The sequence below is a fragment of the Neomonachus schauinslandi genome, chromosome 14 (assembly GCF_002201575.2).
Source record: "Neomonachus schauinslandi chromosome 14, ASM220157v2, whole genome shotgun sequence".
Classification (NCBI taxonomy): domain Eukaryota; kingdom Metazoa; phylum Chordata; class Mammalia; order Carnivora; family Phocidae; genus Neomonachus; species Neomonachus schauinslandi.
In genome coordinates this window covers 90,986,378-91,010,339 of record NC_058416.1, presented here as the reverse complement: position 1 = coordinate 91,010,339, position 23,962 = coordinate 90,986,378, and the positions used below count along the sequence as shown (strand labels likewise).

The 23,962-nt window shown below is 62.3% G+C and overlaps 1 protein-coding gene across 1 annotated transcript in view; it reads right to left on the bottom strand.

The window, feature by feature from the left end:
• Positions 1–23,962, bottom strand: part of ADGRD1 (adhesion G protein-coupled receptor D1) — a 124,073-nt gene that overhangs the window by 5,139 nt on the left and 94,972 nt on the right. The window contains exons 17-22 of the mRNA XM_021698578.1: positions 17,948–18,051; positions 16,504–16,615; positions 14,358–14,511; positions 9,324–9,390; positions 8,580–8,646; positions 1,331–1,422 (exon numbers count right to left, since the gene is read on the bottom strand). Of these exons, the coding sequence (XP_021554253.1) occupies positions 1,331–1,422; positions 8,580–8,646; positions 9,324–9,390; positions 14,358–14,511; positions 16,504–16,615; positions 17,948–18,051 (596 nt within the window). The remainder of the gene's footprint in view (positions 1–1,330; positions 1,423–8,579; positions 8,647–9,323; positions 9,391–14,357; positions 14,512–16,503; positions 16,616–17,947; positions 18,052–23,962) is intronic.

Sequence of the window (23,962 nt, the reverse complement as noted above, 5' to 3'; positions counted from 1 at the left end):
GGGCGCACGGTGTGGGGTGAGCTCGCGGCCGCTCTGGGCAGTGAGAGCCGCGGTCCCGGTGGGGTCGGGCTCAGACAGCGGAGCCAGGCCTTCTGCTGGAGACAGGGCTGGGGACACTGGCTGTCCTGAGCCCGGCTGCAGGGAGGGAGGGACAGGGTCCTCCTTGGCCAGGCCACCGCGGGGCAGGGCTGCCTCCTCCCGCCAGGGAAGAAGAACGGACGTGCTCCCTGACCCGGGAGGCCCTTCCTGCCCCACGGTGCTGCCCTCGAAGGTGTCCGGAGACTGAGAAACCCCCCGAGGGCCAGAGCTGCCTGTCAGCCCCATTCACGGTGTTGGGAATTCATCACAGAATAATTGTCTTATCGATTTGCTGCTGACATATTTACTGCTTTTGCTCTCAGATCAGAAACGACATAGTGTAACTAAAGTAACTTAGCTGCCTACTGTCCCTGTCCTAAATGTTCACAGCGGCCCCCAAGTTCCCTGTGAGGAGCCACCTCCCCCACTTCCTGGCCCGTGGTTTGGGGGTGCTGAGTGCACCCCAGAGCCAGGACGGACCGTGGGACTCAGGCCCGGGTGAACTGGTCACTTCCATTCTGCTGTGACTGGTTCCGGGGTGGGCGTGTGACCCGACCGGAGCCCCGGGCTCCAGGCTCAGGACCTCTGTCTGAACAGACGGGATGGAGGGTCTTCCCGTGTCACCAGGAGGCAGGTCCATCTGAGCAGGAAGCCGACGGGGGACACAGGGATGAAGGATGCAGGAGGAGCTGGGTCCCCTGGATTAAGCAATTCGAGACTCCCTCCTGGGCTCTGTGGATGCCTGTGTGGATCAATCCCCCTTTCCTTCAGCCAGTTTGTGTTGGGTCTTCTGTCACTTGCAGTCAGTGCAGCCCTCAGTGGTATGGGGTCAGGACCCCACGAGGGCAGGGGGCGTGGGGGGAGTCCCTCCCCAGGGGACCGGCCCTGGAGCACCTCGGGAAGTTCTACCCCGAGGAGGTTCCTCCTCATGACAGCCCTTTACAGACAGGAGAGCAAGGCACGGAGGAGGCTAATAGCAGGGGCTGAGACAGGACCAAATCTAGAATCTTCCTCCTTCGGTCCTGCAAGTGGCCTCTCACCCCAGCGATGGAGCAGCCCCCAGATGGCATCTAGTAGACCCCCTGCTTTATGAATGGGGCAGCAAGCCTGGTAAAGGGCTGGTCCTGGTCAGAGGTGGTGACTAACAGCCAAGCAAGGACTTGAGTCCCGGGCTCCCCAGTGACCCCCACCCCACTACCCCCGAGCGGCTCTGTGCAGGCAGGACCACCGCTGATGGCCGAGTCCAACTTACTTGAAGGCACTGGGGTCCCCGTGTATCTTGTAGTTGTCGGCGCTGATCTGTGAAATGACCCTGGTCACAGCAACGAGGATGCCGACATTGACCTGCACAAGGGGAGGATCAGGACGCAAGGTGAGGGCCGCGGCCGCAGCTGCAGAGCCCTGATCCCACCAGGCAGCCGCCCATCCCGCCCCCAGGGCTCCGAGCGAGCAGGTGGCGTCTCTGCAGAAACCGACCCCCAGGGGCCCCTGAGCATTTCACTCCCCTTGGCGCGCGCAGCGGCACCCTCTGGGGGCACATCTGTGCCAGCGAGGAAGTTCTGGCCCCCAGCACAGCAAGGCAAGGCCTGGGGTTCAAACCTCCCTTCAGCGTTGCTCAGTCTGTGCGCCCCTGCACCACATGCTCGTGCCCTTGCTTCCCGATCTGATGAGAAACAGTCGACACCCACAGGGCGAACCGGCCGTTGCAAGGACGAGAAATCCTATCCATGAGGCCCCCTGTGCACCACCTGCTCGCACTCCCGGCCCCACCCCGGCCGAGGCTCGGCCCCATGGAGGCCACAGCGCAGGGGACTGCACCTGCCCAGTGCTCCCGTGGGTCAGTGGGCTGGGGGCCGGGGCTGAGCGGGTCTCTGCAGAGGCTCCAGCACAACCTGTCCCTCCTGCGTTAGCTCTACGGGGCCCTGGCCGAGCCCGGCAGCAAGGGGAAGCGAGTGCGCGGATTTCTTTCTGCTGCCGCTGGATTCAGGGCTGTGCTGCGGCCGGGACCCTCTCTTCCCTCTGGAAACCTCGGGAGGTCAATGCCAAAGTCGCTGAGGAGTCCAGCTACAGGCCAAAATCCTAGGTGCACTTCCAGGCCTGACCACGGGCAAGGACAAGGCTTTCCCTGGCAGACCTCCCGGGAGAAGCGGCCCTCCCCACCCAGGCTGGTGCCCAGCAGAACCGGCTGGCACTGCGGAGAGGAGCTCCAGAGGAGCACCCGGGACGGCGGGGGGCGGGGGGCGCTCCCCACTCAGCCCCAGCCTGCACTACTACAATCCGCCAACGAAGGGTCGCGGGCAGCCTGGCTCCGTGTCTCCACCGACGCCTCCACCCCGGGCAGCTCGGCCCCTGGCTGCAGACCCCCGTCACCCACCTCCTCTCCCACCTGCACGAGGATCCCAGCAGAAGTCCCCCAGCGCCGGGGAGGAGGAGAGGACTCACCGGCAGCGCTGCCCTCCTGCCCTCCCCTGCCAGCCACGTTACAACCACGAGAAAACCGCACTCAGCCACGTGGAGGAAGGATGGGCAGAGCGCGGCCCCAGAGGTGCAGGGCCTGCGTTCCAGACAGCGGCCGCTCACAGGAGTCCACGGACAGTCAGCTCTGAGAGCCGCGGGTGGTCACGTCGGCAGCACCCTGCTGCTCCCCGTGACCGGAGGCGGGGCCACCAGGAGCGCCCGTTCCACCGAGACTCAGCTGCTTTCCTGAATAAACGCTTTTTGGCTTTATGCTTTGGGGTAAAGTCTAGATTCTGATGATTCCTGCAGCACTTCCCCTTCACTGTCCCCCAGAGTCCTGCCCCAGCAGGACCAACCGCACCAGAACACGCAGAAACCACCCATCCCGACCCAAACAGGCACCTTCTAAAATGTGTTCCAAACTGGCAAGCCCCCGTGGGTGCTTTCAGCCACTCGGATCATTGGAGCCTATGTCCCCGGGCGGGAGCCCCTCCCCAGGGAGCCCCCGTTCCGCGGCCCCGAGTACCACCTCACAGGGGCCTGGGCCCAGAGCTCAGCACACGTGGCATATGGGCGTGCTCCGGCCACGCTTGCTCTTCTGAAACCTGCTGTCTTCATCTGGAAATGAGGCGGGCTGTCTGAGAAAACGGGGACAACCCCAGACACAACCCCTCTAATGAGGGGATAAGAGGCAAGCCTCCCAACTGCTGGGCCAGCGTAAGGCTGGACAAGCGCAGCCCCCAGTCCCGAGTCTACTCAGCTGCTATAGCACAAAACCCACCACAGCCGTGGCCGTGTGCCCATGTGACTGTGAACAGGAGTGGGCAGAGGCCCACACTGGGCCACAGTTAGCAGATGCCCGCACTCGGCTATGAAACCCCAGAACCCCTTCCAGCCCATGCCCCCCACCTTGGCCCCAGTGCTCTCCCATGTCCCCTGGGAGCACGGCAGCCCTCAAGCTGGCTCCAAAATGGAATCACCTGGGAGACTGGACAGGCCAGGTCCAATCAAACCAAAAACCTCCAGAGATGGGGCTCAGGTGGAAACCAGTAATTCCATGATGTGACGTGTTTGAGGACTGCTGGCCTTCAGGGTGGCTGGCGGGCCAGGAGCTAATGCCCCCTGAGCCATGGGAATGGGGGCTCCCGTGAGCATGGAGGACACGGGGTCGCCAGGACCCTGCGCTGGACCCCACGCCGTGGTGGAGAAGGATCCAGGCAGGGCAGCCTCCGGTCCCCAAAGTCACGTTAAATCTCAGATCACCCGGAAACGTCTGGGACACTGGCCGCTCTTGCCCCTGGCTCCGGATCTGGAGGGCGAAGGTCAGCACAGAGAACGAGGCCCACGATGCTCAGGCCTTCAGTTACTTCCCTTCTTCACTCTCATCAGTAATGTTCCCTTCAGACCCCCTCCCGACGTCCATGCTCTGACCCTGGGAATTCATTTGTCCAGGGGCCCGGAGTCTGTTCTGAGCCTGTTTCTACCTCTGGGTGGAGCAGATGAATGGTCTTCCCGGACCCCAGACGGCAGGTGGAGCTCGGGATCTCTGACTGCAGGCCCGTGATGCCCTAGAAGGCTGGGTGGGAAAGGGGTCGTGGCAGAGCCTCAGGCAGCCCCGGGGACAGGGGACGGCCCTGGATTTGCAGGCTCGGTCACACACCACCGCGTTACCTCCTGCAGTGAAAACAATTCACCGCAGAACACGGGCCCTAGTCAGAGCCCCTTGTTCGTGCAGTGGAGGGGCGCTCTGATCCACCACCCCGTGCCCTCCCCGACCTCTCGGCCCTTCCTGGAACAGGTGTGTGATCTGCCCTGGACGTGAACCCCCCGCCCTGCTTGGGGCTCGGCCCGGTCGGGCTCCTCTGCAGCTCCTCTCCCCCCAGGAAGCTCTTCTGTCCATGGTCCATCCCCAGACGGCGGCTCAGCCTCCCAGGGCGGCGGCCAGGCTGTGGGGGCCTAATGTCAGGGCGACGGGGCCCTGAGCTGCTCCCACCCACCCTGCCCGCCCACAGGCCCCACTGTCCGCCCCAGAACAGGGGTGGGTGGTGATGTTACTGGTTACTCTGTTTTCACCATGGACCCAGCCAGAAACAGCCAGGGCTGCCACATCAACACAAGATCTCCGGTGTCTGATGCTAGCCCCGAATTCAAAGTGAAATACAACAACAACAAGGCAGCTGTGGGCCACACGGGACATTTCTGTGGGCAGACTCACCCCTCTGTCTGCAAGCTGTGAGGTGAACGCGAGCTTCCCTTCTCTCCTTCCACCCCACGCCCAGCACCAGGATGGTCTTCTCACCTCCTTTTTCTCCCGGACTCCCCAGAATGGCTCTCTTCTCCCCGGGGCCCCAGCCTGAGGCAGAGTCTTGATCCCTACATGCTGGGGTCTCAGCAACATCTTCCCACAGGCTCTCTCTGCCCCTCGGCCCTCACCTACCTATCCAGAATGTGTCCCCCTGACACCCTACTCGTTCCCCTGGGGAAAGGCCATCCCAGGCACGTGAGGACGACTGTGGGACGATGACAACTGGGAACGGCCTCCAGTACCTCCGTTCCTACAGCTCCTGCACAGAGAGGCCTGGGGGCTGGTGGGCGGGGTGGGGTACCCCTGGGAGGCCAGAGCCTGCTTCCTGCAGGACAAATGCTGCCAGTATCACCTGCTGCTCCTCCTGGACACCAAAGGTCTGAGAGATGGGGACGGGACGTGTACATGTGGGTTAGCTGTGCCCCTCTACTCGCAAAATTACCCGGGGAGTGCGGAGGCCGGGGCTGTGGACAAGGCTGTGGCCAGGAGCTGTGGCCACGCTGTGGCCTATGGAGGATGGAGCAGCCCTGGCCGCCCACAGTCCTGCACAAAGGAGCTGAGGGTGAACACCGGCCTCACTCCCCTCCCACCCTCTGATCTCCTGCTGGCACCTCCACAGGCCAAACCTCCCCAAAGCCAGGAAGCAGGAGCGTGGTCCAGGTCCGTCCAGACCAGCCCCTGGGGCACGGCCAGGCCAGCAGGGGGATCCCATTGGGAGGAGCAATGGACTAATGTCCACACCGCCCCAATCCCCCTGTTACCCAGCCCTCCCACCAGGGCCCCCGCTGGGCCCCCAAAGCTCAGAGCTCAGACCACAGCCTGGCCCTCCAGAGGCTGGGGCACTGGGGCCACGGAGGACCTAGGAGGCTCTGAAGTCACCCTCATCACCTGTCTGTCCCCGTGAACACCCCAGAGCAGGTGTCACCCGGCAGGACACAGGCAGAGAACAGGAGCCAAGTCAATGCCACGGAACAACAGAGCTGCTGTGTGGGGCTGACACCACCCGCTGTCCCTCTCATCCCAAACAGACAATGGAGACACCACGATGGTGTCCCAAACTCTGTCCTTCTGGAAAGCCTTCGCCGGGAAGGCACTGCCCCACCAATGTGCAGCCTGAGCACGGTCTGTGCAGAATTTTAATGAGGAGGGAATTAACAAGTCCTCAAGCATCTTCCCTCACATTCAGTTCTAATTAACCACCAGGGCCCAGGGCCTCGGTTGGTGCCAACGAACTTGGAACAAAGTCAGCTGGGCTTTCAGATGAGGTGCTAGGGAAAGAAGCAGGGACAAGAGAAGGAAGGGTGTGGAATTTACGAGACCCCCACCCCACGCAGGGAGGAGCAGTCCAAGTCCCTGCTGACCGCCCTCAGTGGTGACCTGTCCTCAGATGGCAGGCTGGGAGGGCGATGGGGGGCGATGAATGAGGACACTGAAGGGACAGGTGTCTGGGAGGTGCCCCTTCCCTTCTCTGTCAGCATGGTGCCCCAGCGAAGGCGGGACTCCACACCCTTCAAAGGCAGCAGCTCAGAGGCAGTGCCATGGCCTGGGTGACTGCCCTGGGGTATGTGGAGGGCACGTCCTGGGGTCTCAGCAGAAGGGGTGCACATGGAGAGCCTGTCCTGGGGTCCTGAGACAGGGGTGCACATGGAGAGCAGGTCGAGGGTCCCAGCATGGGAGGGTGCACATGGAGCACATCTGGGGTCCTGGCCCAGACAGTGTGTGGAGCGTGGGTTCTGGGGTCCCACCTGGGGTCCAGGAGATTATATATGTGGATTTGCACAGGGTGGGCAGGAAGGGTCTGGGGAGGCCCTTCTGTGGGCCACCCCCTCCTGATATCAGTGCCCAGCACTGCTGGGGAGAGATGTCCAGATGGGATGGCAGAGACAGCCCGTCCCTGACCAGGCCTCATGCCAGATACACGCCCACGTACCAACCAGGACGTGAGCACTAGCATCCTTTTCCTCCACAGATCCCCATGGCCTCCTGGGGACCCCTAGCTCTGGCCCCTGAGCATCCAGGTGATGCTGGCCAATCATCCGCTTCCATCCCCAGTGACTAGTTCTGGGACAGACATGTGGCCCACAGCAGCCCATGAGAACCGCTGTGGGACTTCCGCGGGCACCACTGGGAACAGTTTCCCTCCTTGCTCTGTACCGCACACCCAGAGGATGTGTTGTGTCCCCGCCAGGGAGAGTCTGCCTGAGATGCAGCCAGCGCAGAGGCAACCGGCCATGGGGCAAGCAGGAGACACCTGCTGACATCACTGAGTGCCTGATCCCCTGCGTTTCCCAGGACTGAGCCTTCCCTACCTAACAGGGGATTGACTGGTTGGTTTTTCATTATGTTCAATTAGCCAACATGTAATTACCTACAGAAGATTTAACCTGGTTTGTGTTCCTGGGGAGGAGGGAGAGGGGAGGAGAGAAGGAGCAAAGGGAGGAGGGAGGGGAGGAAGGCAGAGGGGGAGGGCAGGAACAAGGAGGGGAGGGGGAGGGGTTAGGAACAAGGGGAGGAGGACTTCCACACTAACACCGCCCCCCCACACCCCTCCCCGGCGCCCCGCTCCAGGCCTGGCGCCTTGGGCTGCCCCTCGGCGGAACCGCAAGCACCATCTCTCCGGCACCTTCTCCCGGCGCAGGCAGGCACACGTCACGGAAAAGCACTTCCACGTCTCAGGGGAGAGTCCTACGTTGAGCCTTTCTTACTAACACTGACTTCGTGGGAAGCACCTGCGAGGACACCTGGACCCCCTCCCCGAGGAACACCAGGGACTTGGCCCACAGGAACCGCCTGCACGACCTCGGCGCCGCCGAAGCTCCCCGGGTAACACATGCACGCACCCCGAGTCGGGAAGAAGTGGGTATCCGTGCCCAGACCGGACGAGGGCGCACACCTGCCGGGCGGAGAGGGGCTCCCCGCCACCGCCCAGGGCCCCTGCCACGCGTGCGCCGCCCCTCCTCTACGAACTGCACCCCGATTTTCTCGTAACTTCCTCCCCCACCTGGAGTCCACGTGCTTTTCGGGAACTTGGACCCCGAACTCCAGCCCCAAGGATAGCGCCGTGACCCAGGCCTGGCCAATCAGAGCTCTCCGCTCCTCTAGCTCGTGAGAGCTGGCCAATCAGAGCACTCCCCTCCTCTAGCGGCAGCGAGGGCTGGCCAATCAGAGCATTCCCCTCCTCTAGGCGCAGTGAGGGGCTGATGATGGGCAACATTCCAAGCCAGGCCCATCAGAAATGATGAAAGTCAACCCAGGGCTTTCGTGGGAAATGTAGGAGGAACAACGGCTAGAAGAGCAAAGGCTGTTTTTAGAATTTTGTGAGATTCCCGAGCTCTTTACAGCGTCAGGGCCCCCCACCTGAGGACGGAGCCCCCTGGCCGGAAGCAGGAGCCCCCACCCTGTGCAGCAGCCTCACTTGAGCACTGGGCCAGGCAGAGCAACTAGCGGGGCCCCTTGGGTCGCATTCTGTCCCCCGTGATCTCGGGAATTCTGCGGGGTGGCCCCCCCCAGACGTGCATGCCCGTCCCTGTTGCAGTTGCGGCGGCAGGTCGAAAGCGAGACCCGGGAAGGAGAGACTCCACCCGCACACACCGCCAATTGCAGGCTGCGTGCACCTGCGCCGCCCCACACGCCATCTGGGCTCTACACGCCGGGGTGGGGGGGAGGCTGCGACAGGCTGTGGACGGGGTCGCAGGGCCCACAACGCCCAGCCCCTGTGCTCCCACAAGCAGGGACTTACCACTATGATGGACAGCGCAGGGGCCACGAAGGCCCAGACAGCGCCGCTCGTGATGGACAGCCAGCAGCTGTGGATGGAAGCGGAGCGTTAGGTCCACCACTGTTCCTCTGCCCCGGGGGCTCTGGGCACCTCCACCCAGAACAGTTGCCTAGACAGTATCTTCTTCCACTACGGGGCCCATCTGAGCAGCCAGAATAACACTGAACCCCAACAGATATCTCTGCATCCTATCCACGATGATTTCCTGCCTCTCATTCTTGGGGTGAACAGTCCTCGTGCCTCTCTGCCCCCCTTCCTCCCCTGACAGCTCCAGGACCAGGACAGGGCACGGCACCCACTGAGGAGGCGGCATTTCTGGGAAACCCACAGCGAGTCTCAGTGGCCCCTCTGCAAGGTGCACGGCCAACCCGGGCTCCCAAAGGGGGGCGACTGCACACAAAAAGCTGTGCATCCCCACATTTTCCTGCAGAATTCGACATCCAGGAGGATCCAACCATCCTGTCCTCTCGGGAAACGGGGAGCCCCCTGAACCTCTGTTGGGGGGGCGGAGAATGCCTAGAGCACAGTTGGGGCTTTCTTGCTCTCTCTGGCCTCCTTACTGCCTGGCCTGGGTGGGGGGGCAGCCCCGTACAGACAGATGGTGCCCCCAGAAGAACATGGGACGACAGGGCAGCTGCTGGGGAGGGGAGACTCACAGTGGTCTTTTCCCTCCTGCCAAACACAAGAACGTGTCCATTCACTTACTTTTTATTTGTGCCGTAACTGTCCATGGCAGATGACACTGAAATGATACAGATCAGGAGAGGAAAACCTGCGGAGAAAGAGAGCAGGAAATCATGGCCGCTTGCTTCGAGCGCCCTCATTCCTCAGTCATTCATTCCTCTGCGCCTGGTGTGTGTGAACTGCGAGCAGGAAGTGCTGAGGCGCAAGCAGCCGGCCTCCAGGAGCCTCAGTCTAGACGGAGGGCTGACTCACCCTCACGCACACGCACTCACATGCACCCACACGCGCACCACGCACGGAACTCAGAATCCTATCCCTTACAAATCCACGCCTGTTTCTGAAAATGACCCATCTGGCTGCCGGGACAGCAGCATGTCCTGGGGGCCTCCGTCCAACCCGCTCGCCCCGCAGCGGCCTCTCCCCTGCTCCCCTGCCCCGAAAGAGGGGGGCCCGGGGATCCCTCCACCTGCTGGCTGGCTCCTCGAGGGTACGAGAGAGAAAGGGCTCCTGACGAGGAGGCTGCGTTCTGCTTGTTCCCAGAGCGGAGGCTGGGCTGGTGACCATGCATGAGTGCCCCCCAGCCTGCACTGAGCCTGCGGCCGCAGAGAAAACAGACCAGAGCCTGCTCGGGGCTCTGCCTGGGCGCCTCCCAGCAGCGGCTCCAGGCCTTTCTGGCTTCAGTCTGAACAGTCTTGAACAGGAGTTTCCTGGAGAGCTGTCCTATCTCTGATCCACTGCTTCCGTGTCTAAATAGTTCAAATACATCACAGAACGTCCAGGCCTCCGCAGAGGAGACCCCCCGGCCTCTGGGGAGAGGTGGCCAGGCCGGGGGCCCCTCACAGTGGCCCTCTGTCACACGAGTGTCCCACAGGGGAGCACGACCTAAGAGAAGGCAGACTTCTCCCTGGTGCTGCACGTGCTGGGCTCCTGCCTGGACAGACCCAGAGCCACAGATGAGCCGGCTCACTGGGACCTGACTCCAGCCCAGCGGCCCACTCCCTGGGGGCCGCCGTGTCCACAAATGTCACAGGGCATCCTCACTGCCTGGCCCATTTGTGGGAGGATCACATGGCGCCTGAGATGGTGAGAGGTCGGGGGAGGCATCAAGCCCTGGGCACCATCAGCCCCCCAGCACCCCAACAATGCCACCGAGGCCCCCCAGTTTCACTGAGGAAGCGCAGGCCGAGGGCCATCCTTCCTCTGGATCCACAGCACAGCAGGCAGGCAAAAGGGCCCCCTCCTGGTGGGTTCTGGAAGGTGTGGCAAGGACCGGAGGTGCCGGGGGAGATGGGTTTCAAACTTGGTGGTCAAGGCCTACACCCTCCTGCCCCAGTCCTGGCCTGTGCCGGTGGCTGGCATCTCTTCGCTGCCTGAAGTAAAACGAAGGAGTCAGAGGTTCTTGTTCTGCATTCACAGCTCATCTGATCCCAAACGCAGTGCTGGGGGCTCCCTTGTCATTTCTTCCCGTGTCTGCCTCCCGGTGCCCAGGCCACCCCATGGGGCAGCGACAGAAGCATCTGCCTGAGCAGAGGGCGGCCCCACTGTCTGTGGTCTCTGAGGCAAGTGGCAGGAGCCCAGCATGTGGCTGTGTATGTACTTTTTTTTTTTTTAAGATTTATTTATTTGGGTGTGTGTGCCTGGAGTGGGGGGGAGGGGCAGGGGGAGAGAACCCGATGTGGGGCTCCATCCCAGACCCTGAGATCACGACCTGAGCTAAAACCAAGAGTCAGATGCTTAACTGACTGAGCCACCCAGGCACCCCAGCGTGTGTGTTCTTAAGAAATATTTCAGAGGTGGGAGGATGAGGATGCAGGAAAACAGCCAGTAGGAAAACCTGGGCTCTGGGGCCACGGGACACCTGGGTCCGTTCCCAGAGCCACCTGACCTGCTGTGTGGCCTCGAGGAAGCGCCTGACCATCTCTCAGCCTCCATGGTCTCCCTGCGGAAATGGAGGTAAGAGCACCCTGCTCCCCATCTGTGTGAGGATCCCCTGTGTTGTGGCCACGTGTGTGAAGGACGAGGCGCTCCACGCATCAGGGCAGTCCCTATAATCATCTGCACTGTCATTAACCAACTCCGGGCTTCTGCAGACAGTTCAGGGTCCGTCTGGCCCTGTCACATGGACACATACTTTGTAGAGCGGAAGACGCGCTCTCTTTGGAATGTGGTGGTGCTTCTCTGGCCCGGGGAGGGGCCGTGGGAGCCCGGCCAGGACGGAGCAAAGAGCCCAGGGAGCGGACACCAGGAGACCTGACACGGGGGCGGTGGCCTCACAGAGAAGGAGGCCGGAGACAAGTGGCCTGCCCTCCTTCTGCCACAGGCTTCCGGATGCTTCTTTGGGCATGGGGGAGGCTTGTTGGCCAGAGGCTGCTGGGGCCACCAGGCTCGTTCTGGGCCATGGGTCGTGGACAGAAGGGACACGTGCCTTTACAGGCAGAGTATTTAATTCCCAGTGTGAGGCCCTTCCACGTCCTCTCCTCTCCCCCCAGCAACCAGCAACAGTTCCAGGCGGCAACCCCTCCACGTGGGACTGCCACGAGCACAGCCCCGCCCACCACCACGGCCACGGGGGACACGGAGCGGAAATGGGAAGTGAAGGCGTGCGGCTTTACAGCAAGCAGAGCTGGGTGCTGCTTGTTCCCGCAGCACTGGGCGGCCCAGACCAGCGCCCCCGTGCTTGGCACTGCCCCGGCTCCCTGGAGCTCCGAGCAGCCCGGGGAAAGGCGGCTGCAGTGAACCCCGATTCGGTGCGTGCCCCAGATGAATGGGAGCTCACCAGAGAAAGTTGTAACAGGAAAAGAAAGCAGTTACGTTTCTCTCACTTCTGAGTTGGTCACTGGACACGCACATCCACAGTGGGGATGTGCAAACTCAAACATTCCTCACAATCTCCTCTCCTCCTCCCACGGGGACGCTTCGGGGACAGAGATCACGGTTCACTCACCTTACAGGTCTGACCTAGGGCCTGACATCTAACAAAACCTCAAGTTACGTTCTTGATTTGAACACCTCCAACCCCCAACTCAGCATCAAAACAGTCCCACAGGTCTCAAGGCCATGGAGGACTCTGCGGGAAGAGGCCTCTGTGCAAGGGGGGCTCCCTGCAGCATGGTCTCCCCACACCCTGGCTCAGCCTCCAGCTCTTCTGCATTAGAAACTGAAGGTTGAGAGGGCCCAGCTGTGTGCAGACTGTCTGTTTAGACCCAGAGCGAACCCTACCCCAGTCAGAACGAGAGAGCCACTTCCGGAGCCCTGAAGACATCCCCCAGGGGGAAGCTGACGTGCAGATGGCAGCAGGCTGCCAGTCCCGCCCAGGGCTCCCTCTGCAGAGAGCAGCATCAGGGGCTGCACCCTCACACACCTGCAGGGACTAGGCTGGTGTGAGAAACTACACCGTCCCAGACATGCTGTCAAATAGGATTGTAAACTTGGGGTTCCCAGATCGCCTCACTTTTCAAAAGATCTCCATAATTTCTACAAAATCTCAAAATGTTTAAATATTGGTAAAAACAACTCTTTTTTTTTTCCTCCAATACTGCCGACCAAATAAGAGCCCAGGGGGCTCAGGCTCCAGGGGTGCTCACAGGCTGGATGTGGGACATCATGGCCGCCGCAGGCAGCTCCCTGCATGGCCCCAGCAGTGGGGGGGGGGGGCTGCAGAAAGCCAGGAGGGTGCAGAATGTACCTCCCTCACCTCAAACACATTACATCAAGCAGCTCAGAGCACAAAATAAACATGTTTATCTGCTCCCTGCACGAGGGCTGTGAAAGTTAAACCCATCTGAAGAAACCCAGGAACAAGCAGCAGTTCGCTAATGCTGGATAAACACTTTCTCGAAAATGCAAGCATGGCAGGGGTCAGTGACACTCTGCACAGACTGGCAGGAAGGAGGCACTCGGGATGGGGTGGGCAAGAAGGAAATTCACGGAGTCAAGTCAGTGGGGAGGGGGCTTCCAGAATGAAGCCATGAGCGGCTCCGCAGACCCACTCCTCAGTGAGACAAACCTGACTGATAAAATTAGTCTAAAAAAACTCCCAACCATTGAAAGTCTCTGTACATTTTCGTAAGACCATACAACAAATTAAGAAAGACTAACTTAAGAAAACCTACTAAGTCTTGGTAAGAACAGAGGATCCATGACACTCGACTCGAGCCATGACTTGCTCCACCCCAAGGAGACAGGCCTCCCCCACTGGGTCCCTCAGAGCTACACTATCTCATGGGGGTGGGCCGCCTGCATTTCTCCTTGCAGAAGCTCTATCCCAGGTAAGAGCAACAGAGATCAGAGCTCCCTTCCTCCATCCAGCCGCAACCCATAGTGTGCAGGACCTGTCCCTGCCGTGACTTGCGGAGAACACAGGGCCCCGACTGCCCTCCCCTAAGAGCACTCACAGGGCAGAAGCTCCACGCTGGAAGAGGCAAGCTGACCTCGGAGGCTGCCCACCCCGCCAGGGCCGTGCTCTAACGCTGGGGTGCGGTCCAAGAGAAATGAGCCGCGGTCCCCGCCCCAGCTCCAGAGCAGCGCCTCAGGGACTCTTCCCAGGTATGGGGGAAACAGACCATTAGCTCAGACACCTCCAAAGCACTCTCCATGGGAACTGATTTGTTTTGGAACACAGCATAGAGAAGTTCAAGCCTAAGAGCATCTGGCCACTTGGAGGCATGTCATATGAAGGTGAAATCACATCCAACCTACTCCCACCTGCCCCATCCTATCCCCCCCACCCTCACCTGCCCTGTCGTATCCCCACTGGCCCCATCTCATCCCCATCCTATCTCCCCACCCTCACCTGCCCCGTCCTATCCCCCCTATCCTCACCTGCCCATCCCATCCCCACCTGCCCCACCCCATCCTCACCTGCCCCCTCCCCTCCCCACCTGCTCCATCCTATCCCCCATCCTCACCTGCTATCCCATCCCCACCTGCCCCATCCCATCCCCACCTGCCCTCTCCCATCCCCAGCTGCCCCCTCCCATCCCCACCTGCTCCATCCTATCCCCCATCCTCCCCTGTCCATCCCATCCCCACCTGCCCCATCCCATCCCCACCTACCCCATCCTATCCCATAGTAGTAGCGGTGCTTGCTGTTCTCTGAGCCGAAGACCTTGATCACCATGCTGTAGAGATGCAACCCTTCCACCAGCATCCACGCAAAGGCGCTCAGGAAGAAGTAGTGCAGGAGCATGGCCATCACCCGGCAGGGGACCTAGGGTCAAAGACACAGAGGGGACATCTCTCTGGGTGTGAGCAGTGGGCGGTTCCAGGCATCTCTGGTCACATGCCCTCATCCCCCCCTCCCGCTGAGAGGAGGGGCGGGGCCCTGGCTCCCTTTCTAGTCCCGGCGGTTCCGGCACAGTGATTGGTTCAGGAGAGCGCAGGGAATCAGGCCCGGCCAATCAGCATAAAGGCTCAGGTCCTCTGAAGCAAGGTTGGCTCGGGCTGGGCACGTGAGCAGACCAGCCCAATGGGGTGGGCTCTGGGGGAATGGGCGGAGCCGTCAGGGAGCGAGCCCGGAAGCCTGGCGCTTTGCAGACACGTGGGCCCAGCAGCTGCGAGCAGGTCCCTAAGCCGGACCTGCGCGCCCCGTCTGGCGACCCGGTACCCATGTCCACATGGGGTCAGGAAGGGGGTGGAATGATGGGAGGGAGGAAAAATAATAATACGTTTAAATGCCACCTTCAAAACTTAAAATAATAGAAAGGAGGGAAAAATAAAAGAATTAAAGACAGAAGCCCAGGGACTGCGCGATTTTTGTCGGGCACCCCACGCTCTGCTGTCCCAGACTCCCCGAGATATCAGCTCATTCTCCGGACAGCATCGGGTCCCCGGCACCTCGTTTCCCAGGCGTGGCAGATTAGGTCCCTAATCTGCCCCACGTGCGCATTGGAGGCAGGTGTCACATGCGCAGCGCTCCTCGCTGCGGCCCCTTCCCGGGGGTGTCCCCGCCCACCAGCCGCTCTGGGACTGGACCCCAAGGTCACTCTCCGTCCTCCGCGGGGCTCATCCCACAGGCACCTTCCTCGAGCAGGAGTGCTCGGAGCCCTGCCCTGGGCTTCAGACACGCGGGACCCCGAGGTCCCCGCCAGGGTGATGGGAGCCCGGAGCCTCTGCAGATCTGCTTCCCCTCCCACGGCCTTCCCGAGGTGGGGCCTCATCCCTCCAGGGGCTGGGGGTGGGGGCTAGGAAACCTGTATAGACAGCAGCCACATCACCCGAATGCCTGATGGAAATTCGGAATTCCAGGCCCCGCCCAGAGCTACACACCCAAATCTGTGTTGTAAGAAAACCCGGAGGGCTGACGCATCCAGAGCATGAGGCTGGCGCATGCCTCGTCCCTCCACGGCCCATGCGGGGCTTTTAGATGCCCCTCCGCGCCCCTAAACCTGCGAGGGAGGATCCTGCAGCCCAGGAGGGTGGATCTCTCCTTCGGCAGCAGCCCCAGAACAGGCAGGTGGGGGCTGAGGAGCCTGCGGCAGAGAGGACAGGAAGTTCTGCTGACCCTCACTATTGTAGGATAAAGCGCTCACTCTGCGTGAGCCGATCCTGTGTGAGTTTTAAAACTACCGACCTGTACTGCTCTGTTCCCCAGAACCCGCTTCTCCTTCTCTCCCGGTGGGAGCAAGCAGGAGTCTGCTTCTCCTTCCCACCCCAAGCCTGGGTCATTTGTTTTAGCTCTTAACCTTCTGGGGTTCTAAGACTTCCTAGATCCCTAGTACAAAGGGCAGGGAAAAGGTGGGCCTGGGTCTTCACATTCCTCTTGCCAGCAGCAAGCAGAGGTGGCCGGGGGTTTGTGGTCAGTGCAGCAGTGAAAGGCAAGACTGCAGGGGGCCGACCCTTACCAGAGTCGTCTGTCACCCACTCCCACATCTAGAAGCAAGAGGCTAGGGCACCGCCCCGGAGGGCCTGTCTCCAGGACCCGAGGGCCGCTCTGTGTCAGCTCTCCGCGCCATGCCGGGCACCCGACCAGGGCTGGACGGTGAGCTGACACAGAGCAGGAGAGCCAGCGTCTCTGCTACCGAGCGGACGGTGGGCAGAGAACCCAGCTCGGACAGGCTTTCTTCTGTGCCTCTCCTGGACAAGCCCCTGCCCGACTATCTGGGGCATGTGGCCTGAATTCTGAGTTGAAGAAACTAGCAGAGGGTGCCAGCCCCGGTGACCTCAGAGGGAGGAAGGAGAGGGACAGAGAGGGCCTACTCACTGTGCCAGGCTTGAAGCTGAAGCTGACCAGCAGCAGGATCTGGGCCACTAGGATGGCGAAGGACAGGTTGGCGTGGATGTGGCAGCGCTGGTTCCGGATGGTGCTGACGGAACTGAGGGTGGGGAGGCAGGGGTGAGGCCCGGGCCCAGGGCTACCACTGCTGCTCCCTACCACTCTGGGCTCTGTAAAGGCCCGCCCAGATGCTGTCTCGGACTCAATGGCTCCCTACTGCTCTCGGAAAGGAACCAGCTCCCGTACAGCCTGCCTGCTGCTTCCCTCTTCCGGGCCCTGCTTGGACTCAGCCTGTTCCTGCTCCGGCTCACGATGCCCCATTCTGGCTCACAAGCACCCCAGTCCTCTCCAGGCTGCGGCCTTCACACCAGCCGTGCCTCCCTGGGAGAGGACTTCCACTGGCGAAGTGTGTGCTCTGCTTCCGGGCACTTGCTCCAGCCGCCCCCCTGCCCCCGCCGCCCCCTCTGGGTCCTGTCCTCAGAGCAGTCCGCCTGGTGGTGGCGGGCTTCCTGAGCAAAGCTGGGGGACGGGGGAGCCAAAGAACGAATGTCTCAGCTCAACGCTAGTGCGGGCTCCTCCTGCCAGGCTCGGCTGCTGCCACCCCTGCCCCCCACAGTCCCTGGAATTCTGGGGGAGCGGAGGGCCTCTCCCTGCGGATTGTGCTGCAGCCCCCGACCCTGGGAGCCCACAGTCACAGCCAGGCCAGGTGCCGGGTGTCCTCAGGGAACCAGAGCAGGTGAGGAGGGGTGCTGGGCTCCAGGAGGAACCCCCGGAGCCTCACCTCCCCTGCACAGAATGGGGAGGGGAGACAAGCTCCCAAGCACCCCCAGAGGGAGGGGGCCCCGTCCGGTGTGAGGCCAACAGCCCTGAGCAGCAGCCAGTGTGTCCTTACAGTCATCTGTCCACACAGACTTCAGTTTTCCATCCCAGTTCAGAAAGGGCCACAGAGGGACTCAGCTGCCACCCTCCCCTGGGGATGCACAGGCTCCCTTGAGCTCTGGGAAAGAGCCTTCCTACCTCTCCAGCTGACACCAGGGAACCCCCCTACAGGGCTGTGACTTTGTCATCTTCAGGTAGGGGGTCCTCCGTTCTGGCTCTCGCCCGCCCAAGGGCCAGAAAACCTGTGGGTTGGTGACCCTTCCAGAATTTTCCAGCTTGACTAAAGCAGGGTGCCCTCCTGCCTCCCTCCTCTCTCTTCTCTAGCACCCCAGCCCCTCCCTGCACCCCAGATCTCAAGATGAAAGGTGACTTTGGAGCAGCTGTCCAGCTGGAATGCACCACGTGCAGGTTCTCAAGGAGGCCAGGCCTTTGCCACCCCCCAAGGACACATACTGGGCGGGAAACCCAAGTGGGGCAGGCTTGCACTGACATTTCCCGGAGAGCACCAGACCTCCCCGGACACAGACACGGGAGAGAGCAGAGGATGACTCACGACAGCATGGCGAAGGTGACCAGCGTGAGCACCAGGCAGACCAGGGACACAGAGCAGCCGATGTACGTGATGGACGAGAGCGCCATCTGGTGTTCACGTGTGAGCTGTGTGGGAAGCAGAGCAGACGCGTCTGCACTGGTCCAGATCCCGGAGGCTGGAGGTGACTGGGCTCCCACTGGAGAGGGTCCTAGGGCTGGCGCACAGCTGACTCCCAGGGAGCCGCTGTCCCGGCGTGCACGTGGTGGGGATCAGCAGGTCCTGCCTCTCCCCCCAGATGCCCTGTTACCACCACCGACGAGGTCCGGTCCCTTGGGTCAGCCCTTGGATTTACGCTGGAACGCTCCACCCGAAGGGCCACGCTCAGATTCCTCCACCCCTCCGGCTTCCATCCTGCTGATGCCCAACTCCTGCCCTCCCAACCCGTCCCCACTCCTGCCGCCCAGCCGTGCCTCCTAGTCTAGCCTGCAGCATCCGGGGTGGATTTAGACCCGGACCCAGGAGCCATAGGAGGGCAGTTGAAGACCTGGGAGAGGGGCCGACTCCTCCCTGAGAATTCCCTGGATGTACAGGTCTCAAGTGTGTAGAGCCGAGCCAGGGACACGAGCTGAGCCGTCTGAGAGCTCGTGTAGAGTCGGCTCTCATCCCTGACATCCACTAGCTCAGAAAGGAACCTGGTAAACGAATCAGATGCACAGCCACGAAGGACGGTGATACAAGCCACAGCTCACCTAGCAACACCACCCCAAGTGGTGGCTCGTTCAGCTCTGGGAGCTGGAGCCTCAGATCACACTCACTTGACCCTGGGCTCCTTGACACTCCGTGCTCTGTGAGCCACGTGCCTAGGAGACCCGCTTCCCCACGCCCGGCCCTGCAGAGGTCGCTGCTGTGCTTCCTGCTGAGGCTTCCGGCGGTGTGTGCCTCAGAGCCCCTGCCCATCGCTGATGTCCGCATCCCGCCCCAGACACCAGACATCAAGGTCCCTCGAACCTCGGCCTCGACACCCTGGGGCCTTTGCCTTGGCTAGGCCGCCCCCTGGCCCGCTCATCAGGATGTAATCAGGAACAAAAGGAGGCAGCTCAGGATGTTTGAGAGCGTCCGGAGGCTCGAACTCCACAGACTGGGGACGGTAAGTGGATCGCGCAGGGCAATTTGGGAGCCAGCGGGACTGCGCCTGAGGATGGACAACTTAATGGGCTTTACTTCTTCCAGATCTGTGAGTCACCGCTGGTCAACTCACTCCCCAGGGGCTACAAAACACTTCAGAGCCTTGAGCGAATGGAGGCGGGGAAGGAGCAGCCTGGAGCCTGCAGCCCTAGATGCAGGAGGGGCGAGCCCCCATTCGTCACCTCCTGTTTGCCCACGACTTCCCTAAACAGGAGGAATGCAAGGGGGCCCTGTGTTCCTACAGCAACATGCTCGGCCACATCCCAGGATCTGGGCCCCCAGCTACCCCCTGTGCAGATGGGCTGGCCGGCGGCACTCGGATTCATCAGACAGCCCGGGAAGGTGGACACGAATGTGGTCCTGGCGCCACCTCCTCACGCCGCCCACGCCGTGTGGCCTGAGACTCTGGCTCCCGCAACATGTTGTGAGCAGGGCTCCCTGGACTGGTGTCTCCGGTGTTAGAAACAGTGAGGGAGAGCCGCATTCTCTCTCCCTCTAACGACTTCAGGGGAACACGAGCAATGCAAGTCTTGTGAGAAATCCTGCAGGTAAAACCCACACATCCAGTGATGTTTACCTCGGCACTTCTCGCATCCTCTGGGAGAGGAGAGGAGACGCAGCGCCCGCCTCCAGAGACGGTGAAGTGCTCTTAAAGAGATGTTTTGGGGAATAAAACCACACACGAAACACTAATATTAAACCAAGAATGTCCTCTTTCTTTGCTATCATAGATAATTGGAAAGTCTCACCACCATCACAATGGCCTCTGCCTGGAGAAGGAGGGAGGCATCAGATTCAAGGGTTTATGCACATCACGGACCCTCAGCTCTTCACAGTAACTGAGGTCCACCTCGGCAGCCCCCACCAAGTGGAAATGAATTTAATAGCCATGGAAATACAAGCATGTGCCTGGCTCCATGACACCTTCACCCCTTGGCCTCTGGGACGCCCTGTCCCCGGTCTGTGAATCTCCACAGCGCGCCGTCGCCACCTAGATCTTTCTCCCGGGAGATGGAGAGCTCACTCTGACGGAACTCTTACTGCCTCACGACCACGGCTCTGGGAACCCTCGCAAAAGCAGTGTGTGCTGAATGCCGGGGGCGGGGGGAGCTCTCGCCTCCTCCCCCAGCTCCCTCACTGTCTTCCACGGAAGACGTACCTAATCCACATGCACATGCACGCCTGTCTTGTAGAGACAGCAGGACGTTGCCTCTGCCGCTCACAGACGTTGGGGAGGCCCCAGGGGCGAAGGTGGGCAGGCTCCTGGCGCCGGGCAGAAGCTTCCCCGCGCAAGCCCTGCAGCCTGCCAGCCGCGCACGACACCCCCGCCTCCATTCTGCTCGCCCGCTCCGCCTGGAGCTTCTGATAAACGGGAGTCCAGCCCGACCCTAGGACCCACAGCTACCCAGGCCCACCACCAACTGACCGGAAGACTGGATAGTTGAGACAGAAGAATGTCACAGCCCTTACTGGGCGCCTGCTGCATGCAGGCAGTGAGTCCTACCACAGCCCTGTGGGCGGGCACCACCATTCTCATCTGCAGAAGGGGAGACTGCACAGCCAGTAGGAGCAGCACTGGGCCCCGGCCCGTGCTCCCATCTGCAACAAGCATGCACTGAGCACCACTGTGTACCAAGCACAATGCTCACACTGCAGGGGGGAAGCAAGAGAATGCACGGGTGAGTAAACAAGGTCGCCAGCTCCTGCTTGGACGAGCCGAGACGGAAACAAACAGGGACCACAGTGCAGAGGACAGGGATGTGGGTGGCAGCTCTCACAGGCCTCCGATCTGAGGGTCCTCTGGGTCCCTCCTCCATCCTCAGAGCCCATGCACCCGAGTGCTGTTGGTTCCTCTGCTAGCCCAGACCTCGTACCCTCTCCTCCTCAATTCCCAGAGCGCCCACCTGCGGCCCCCCCCCCCCGGCCCCTCCCTGCCCCCCAGCGCATCAGGGCCACCTTCAGCCCGGTCTCCATGGCCAGGTCATCACCCCAGCTCACTGCCTCCATGGCCCCCGCCCCAGATGAGAGCCACACTCCTTCCCTCGGCCCTGCATCTCTGCCTCACCACCTGGTCACCCTGTCAGGGGGTCCAGACAGGAAAGCAGGACCCTCCCAGTGACTCAGTGGACGGGCTTCGACGTGGGACTCGGGTCAGTAGGTGTGGGAGTCCCTGGAAACCAAAGCCATGAGGCACCCCGAGGAACGGACACAGCCTCCACCCCTGTGGGGCAGGAAGGTCCGGGGAGGAGGGGACGGGAGCAGAGCGGGGCTGGGAGACTGCCGCTGGAGCAGGGGAGACGGAGGGGACCCAGCTGAGGGCAGGAGCGCCTGGCGGACAGCAGAGCGGCATCACGCCAATGTCCGTCTCTTGTCAGCTGGACTGGCTGGGAGGCCAGTTGTCAAGGGAGCCTAAGGCTGAGCAGAGTGCAGGACAAGCGGGGCGCCCCCGGCTGTGCACACACTCAGCCCTTCGCTGCTCCTGACCCACGTGGCTCTTCCCCGACGTCCGGTCTCCCGGCTGCCAGAATCCAGGCTCTCATGAGCCAGCACCCCCGAACCAGCTCTCTGACCCCGGCTGAGCCATACACCTTCGTTCAGCCCATGGACAGCAGGAGCACGTCGCTCCGTGGGCCTCCAGGGTTCGGGGACGGTCCCTGGGCTCCACCAGGCGTAGCTCTGCGGGAACACACAGCCAGCATCCCCCTGCACGGAGTCCGGGCTGTAGGCGCGTGTCCCGTTCCAGGGATGGGATCGAGTCCACAGCCCCGAGGACAGGCAGAAACGAGCTCCCTGGCCGGTGGAGGGGCACTGCTGGGGCCAGAACCGACGCCCATGGGCCTGCATCGGGTGGGCTCTCCCACCCACATCCCCACGCCCTGCACAGAGACGTGGCTCCGGTGTCTTTAAGACGACCCGTGACTTGCCGAGGTCAGACCAGCGACCTCATTAAAGGGGTGAGCTGGGGGCGGAGCACTGGACCGGTCACGGCCTGTTCCCCAGGGCACCCACCCCCGGGCTCTCAGCTGGTTCTGTACAGACAGCACTGCAAAGAGTGGGAAATTTCATGCAGAGAAGTGTTAACGCAGGGGAGGGGAGGTGCCACGGAGCTGAAGGAGCAAGCCAGGCGGGGATCAGGACAGGAGCCCCTCCCCGGGCAGGAGGGCCTAGCCCGCGGCCCATGGTCACTGGGAAAACTGGACCAGGGGCCGGAGGAGACGCAGCCACTGCCGGGAAAGCTGTCTGCAGCACAGTGAGGGAAGGGGGCACCAGGCCTCATGCCCTCCCCCCAGTCTCCTGCCAGAGCCCCAGCTGACCAGACCCGGGCCAGCAGAGGTCAGCCTCTGGGGTGCAGACCCCAGCAGGGGGACGGGGTGGGCCTGAGAGCGAAGGCCCAGCCCCAACACAACTGGGGCCTGGAGGATCAGGTCCCTGCTGCGCCTGCCCTGGGCAGCCACGCCATGGGAGGCAGGGAGCCCACGGCCAGGTCCCTGAGGCCGGTGCCAGGGCTGGGAGCTGGAAGGTGTGTGATCCCCGGCTTTACACGTGGGGCAGGCGGTGGGAGGCGGTGGCAGGGCTACTTCAACCCTGCTGCAAAGCATGTATGTGCTGCTGGGGGAGGCACGTACGGTGGGGAGACGTGGGCCTGACCCGCAGCCTCCACCCGCCGCAGGAGGTGGGCTGGCGCAGGCCCCACACGTGGCTGTGAGCCTTTGTGCACGTTTAAAACTGCACGGTCTGACCGGCAACTCCGCCGTGGAGACGTGCTCACACACCCAGACGTTTCCTGACCGCCTGCCAGCGGAGGGGGGAGCCATCAGGGGCCCTGGTGCAGGTCTGCGCGCTGAGGCGGGACCACCTGGAAGACGCAGTGACCCGGTTTGGAAGGTGCAGACGGTCTCTCCCCTGCGCTACCCGCTGTGGCAGGCACAGGGGCCGCACGCGCAGGGCGAGGGGAGCCGGGCGAGGGGCCGGCTTGGGGCTCCCCCTCTGCCTCCCCACACGTGTGTGTCACCTGCAGGACATGGGCCGGGACAGGCCTGGGAAGAGCCCTCTGGCTCCTGCTGGGCCCCTGGCTCCCCTGCGGGCTGGGCAGCTTCTCACAGGGCCCGGCCTCTCCCCCTCGGCTCCACCCACCACGGTGCAGAGTCACGATGCTTCCGACAACACAGCGTGCGCGCACGAGCCCCCCGCAGCACAGCCTCCGTCTCCCGCTCAGCCTGGCAGCCCAGAGGCGCCCGCCCCGACCCCATGCCAGCCCCCGGCCTCCGGTCCCTCACATCCGACCCTCCCGAGCCTCCCGGATGGAGACACGCCTGCTTCCCCCACCAGCGCCGCGTGTCCCCCTCCCAGCCTGGGCAGCGCGGCTCCGGAGGCCACGGTCCGGTCAGCGGTCAGCGTCCCTCTGCAGGGCAGCCCAGCACATGCCCTCTCCCCAGTCTCCTGCCAGAGCCCCAGCTGGCCAGACCCTTGCAGGAGAGCCTACAGGGCATGAGGCAATGGCTGCTCTCCCCCTGAGGAAGCTGGGGCTGGTGGGAGCAGGGGACCCGGCTCCAGCAGGGCACCAGGGCACCGACTGCGTCTCCGGGACCACAGGGCCCCGTCGGCCGGTGGAAAAGCTGAGCTCCCAACAGCACCCAGCCAGCAGCTGCCTCCCAAGGGGGGGGGTTCTCCCTCATGTTCCCATCCCACCTCCGAGGCCTGTTTCCACACATCCCGGGTGAGCACAGGGGTCTCCCTGCGTGACTGGGTCCTGAGGGGAGAGACGGGGCTGCCGCCAGGGGCCCAGCGCCCCAGAGACGCAGCAAGGCCACCAGGGGGAAGGGCCCTGGGAGCCTGGGAGGGACAGGCGGG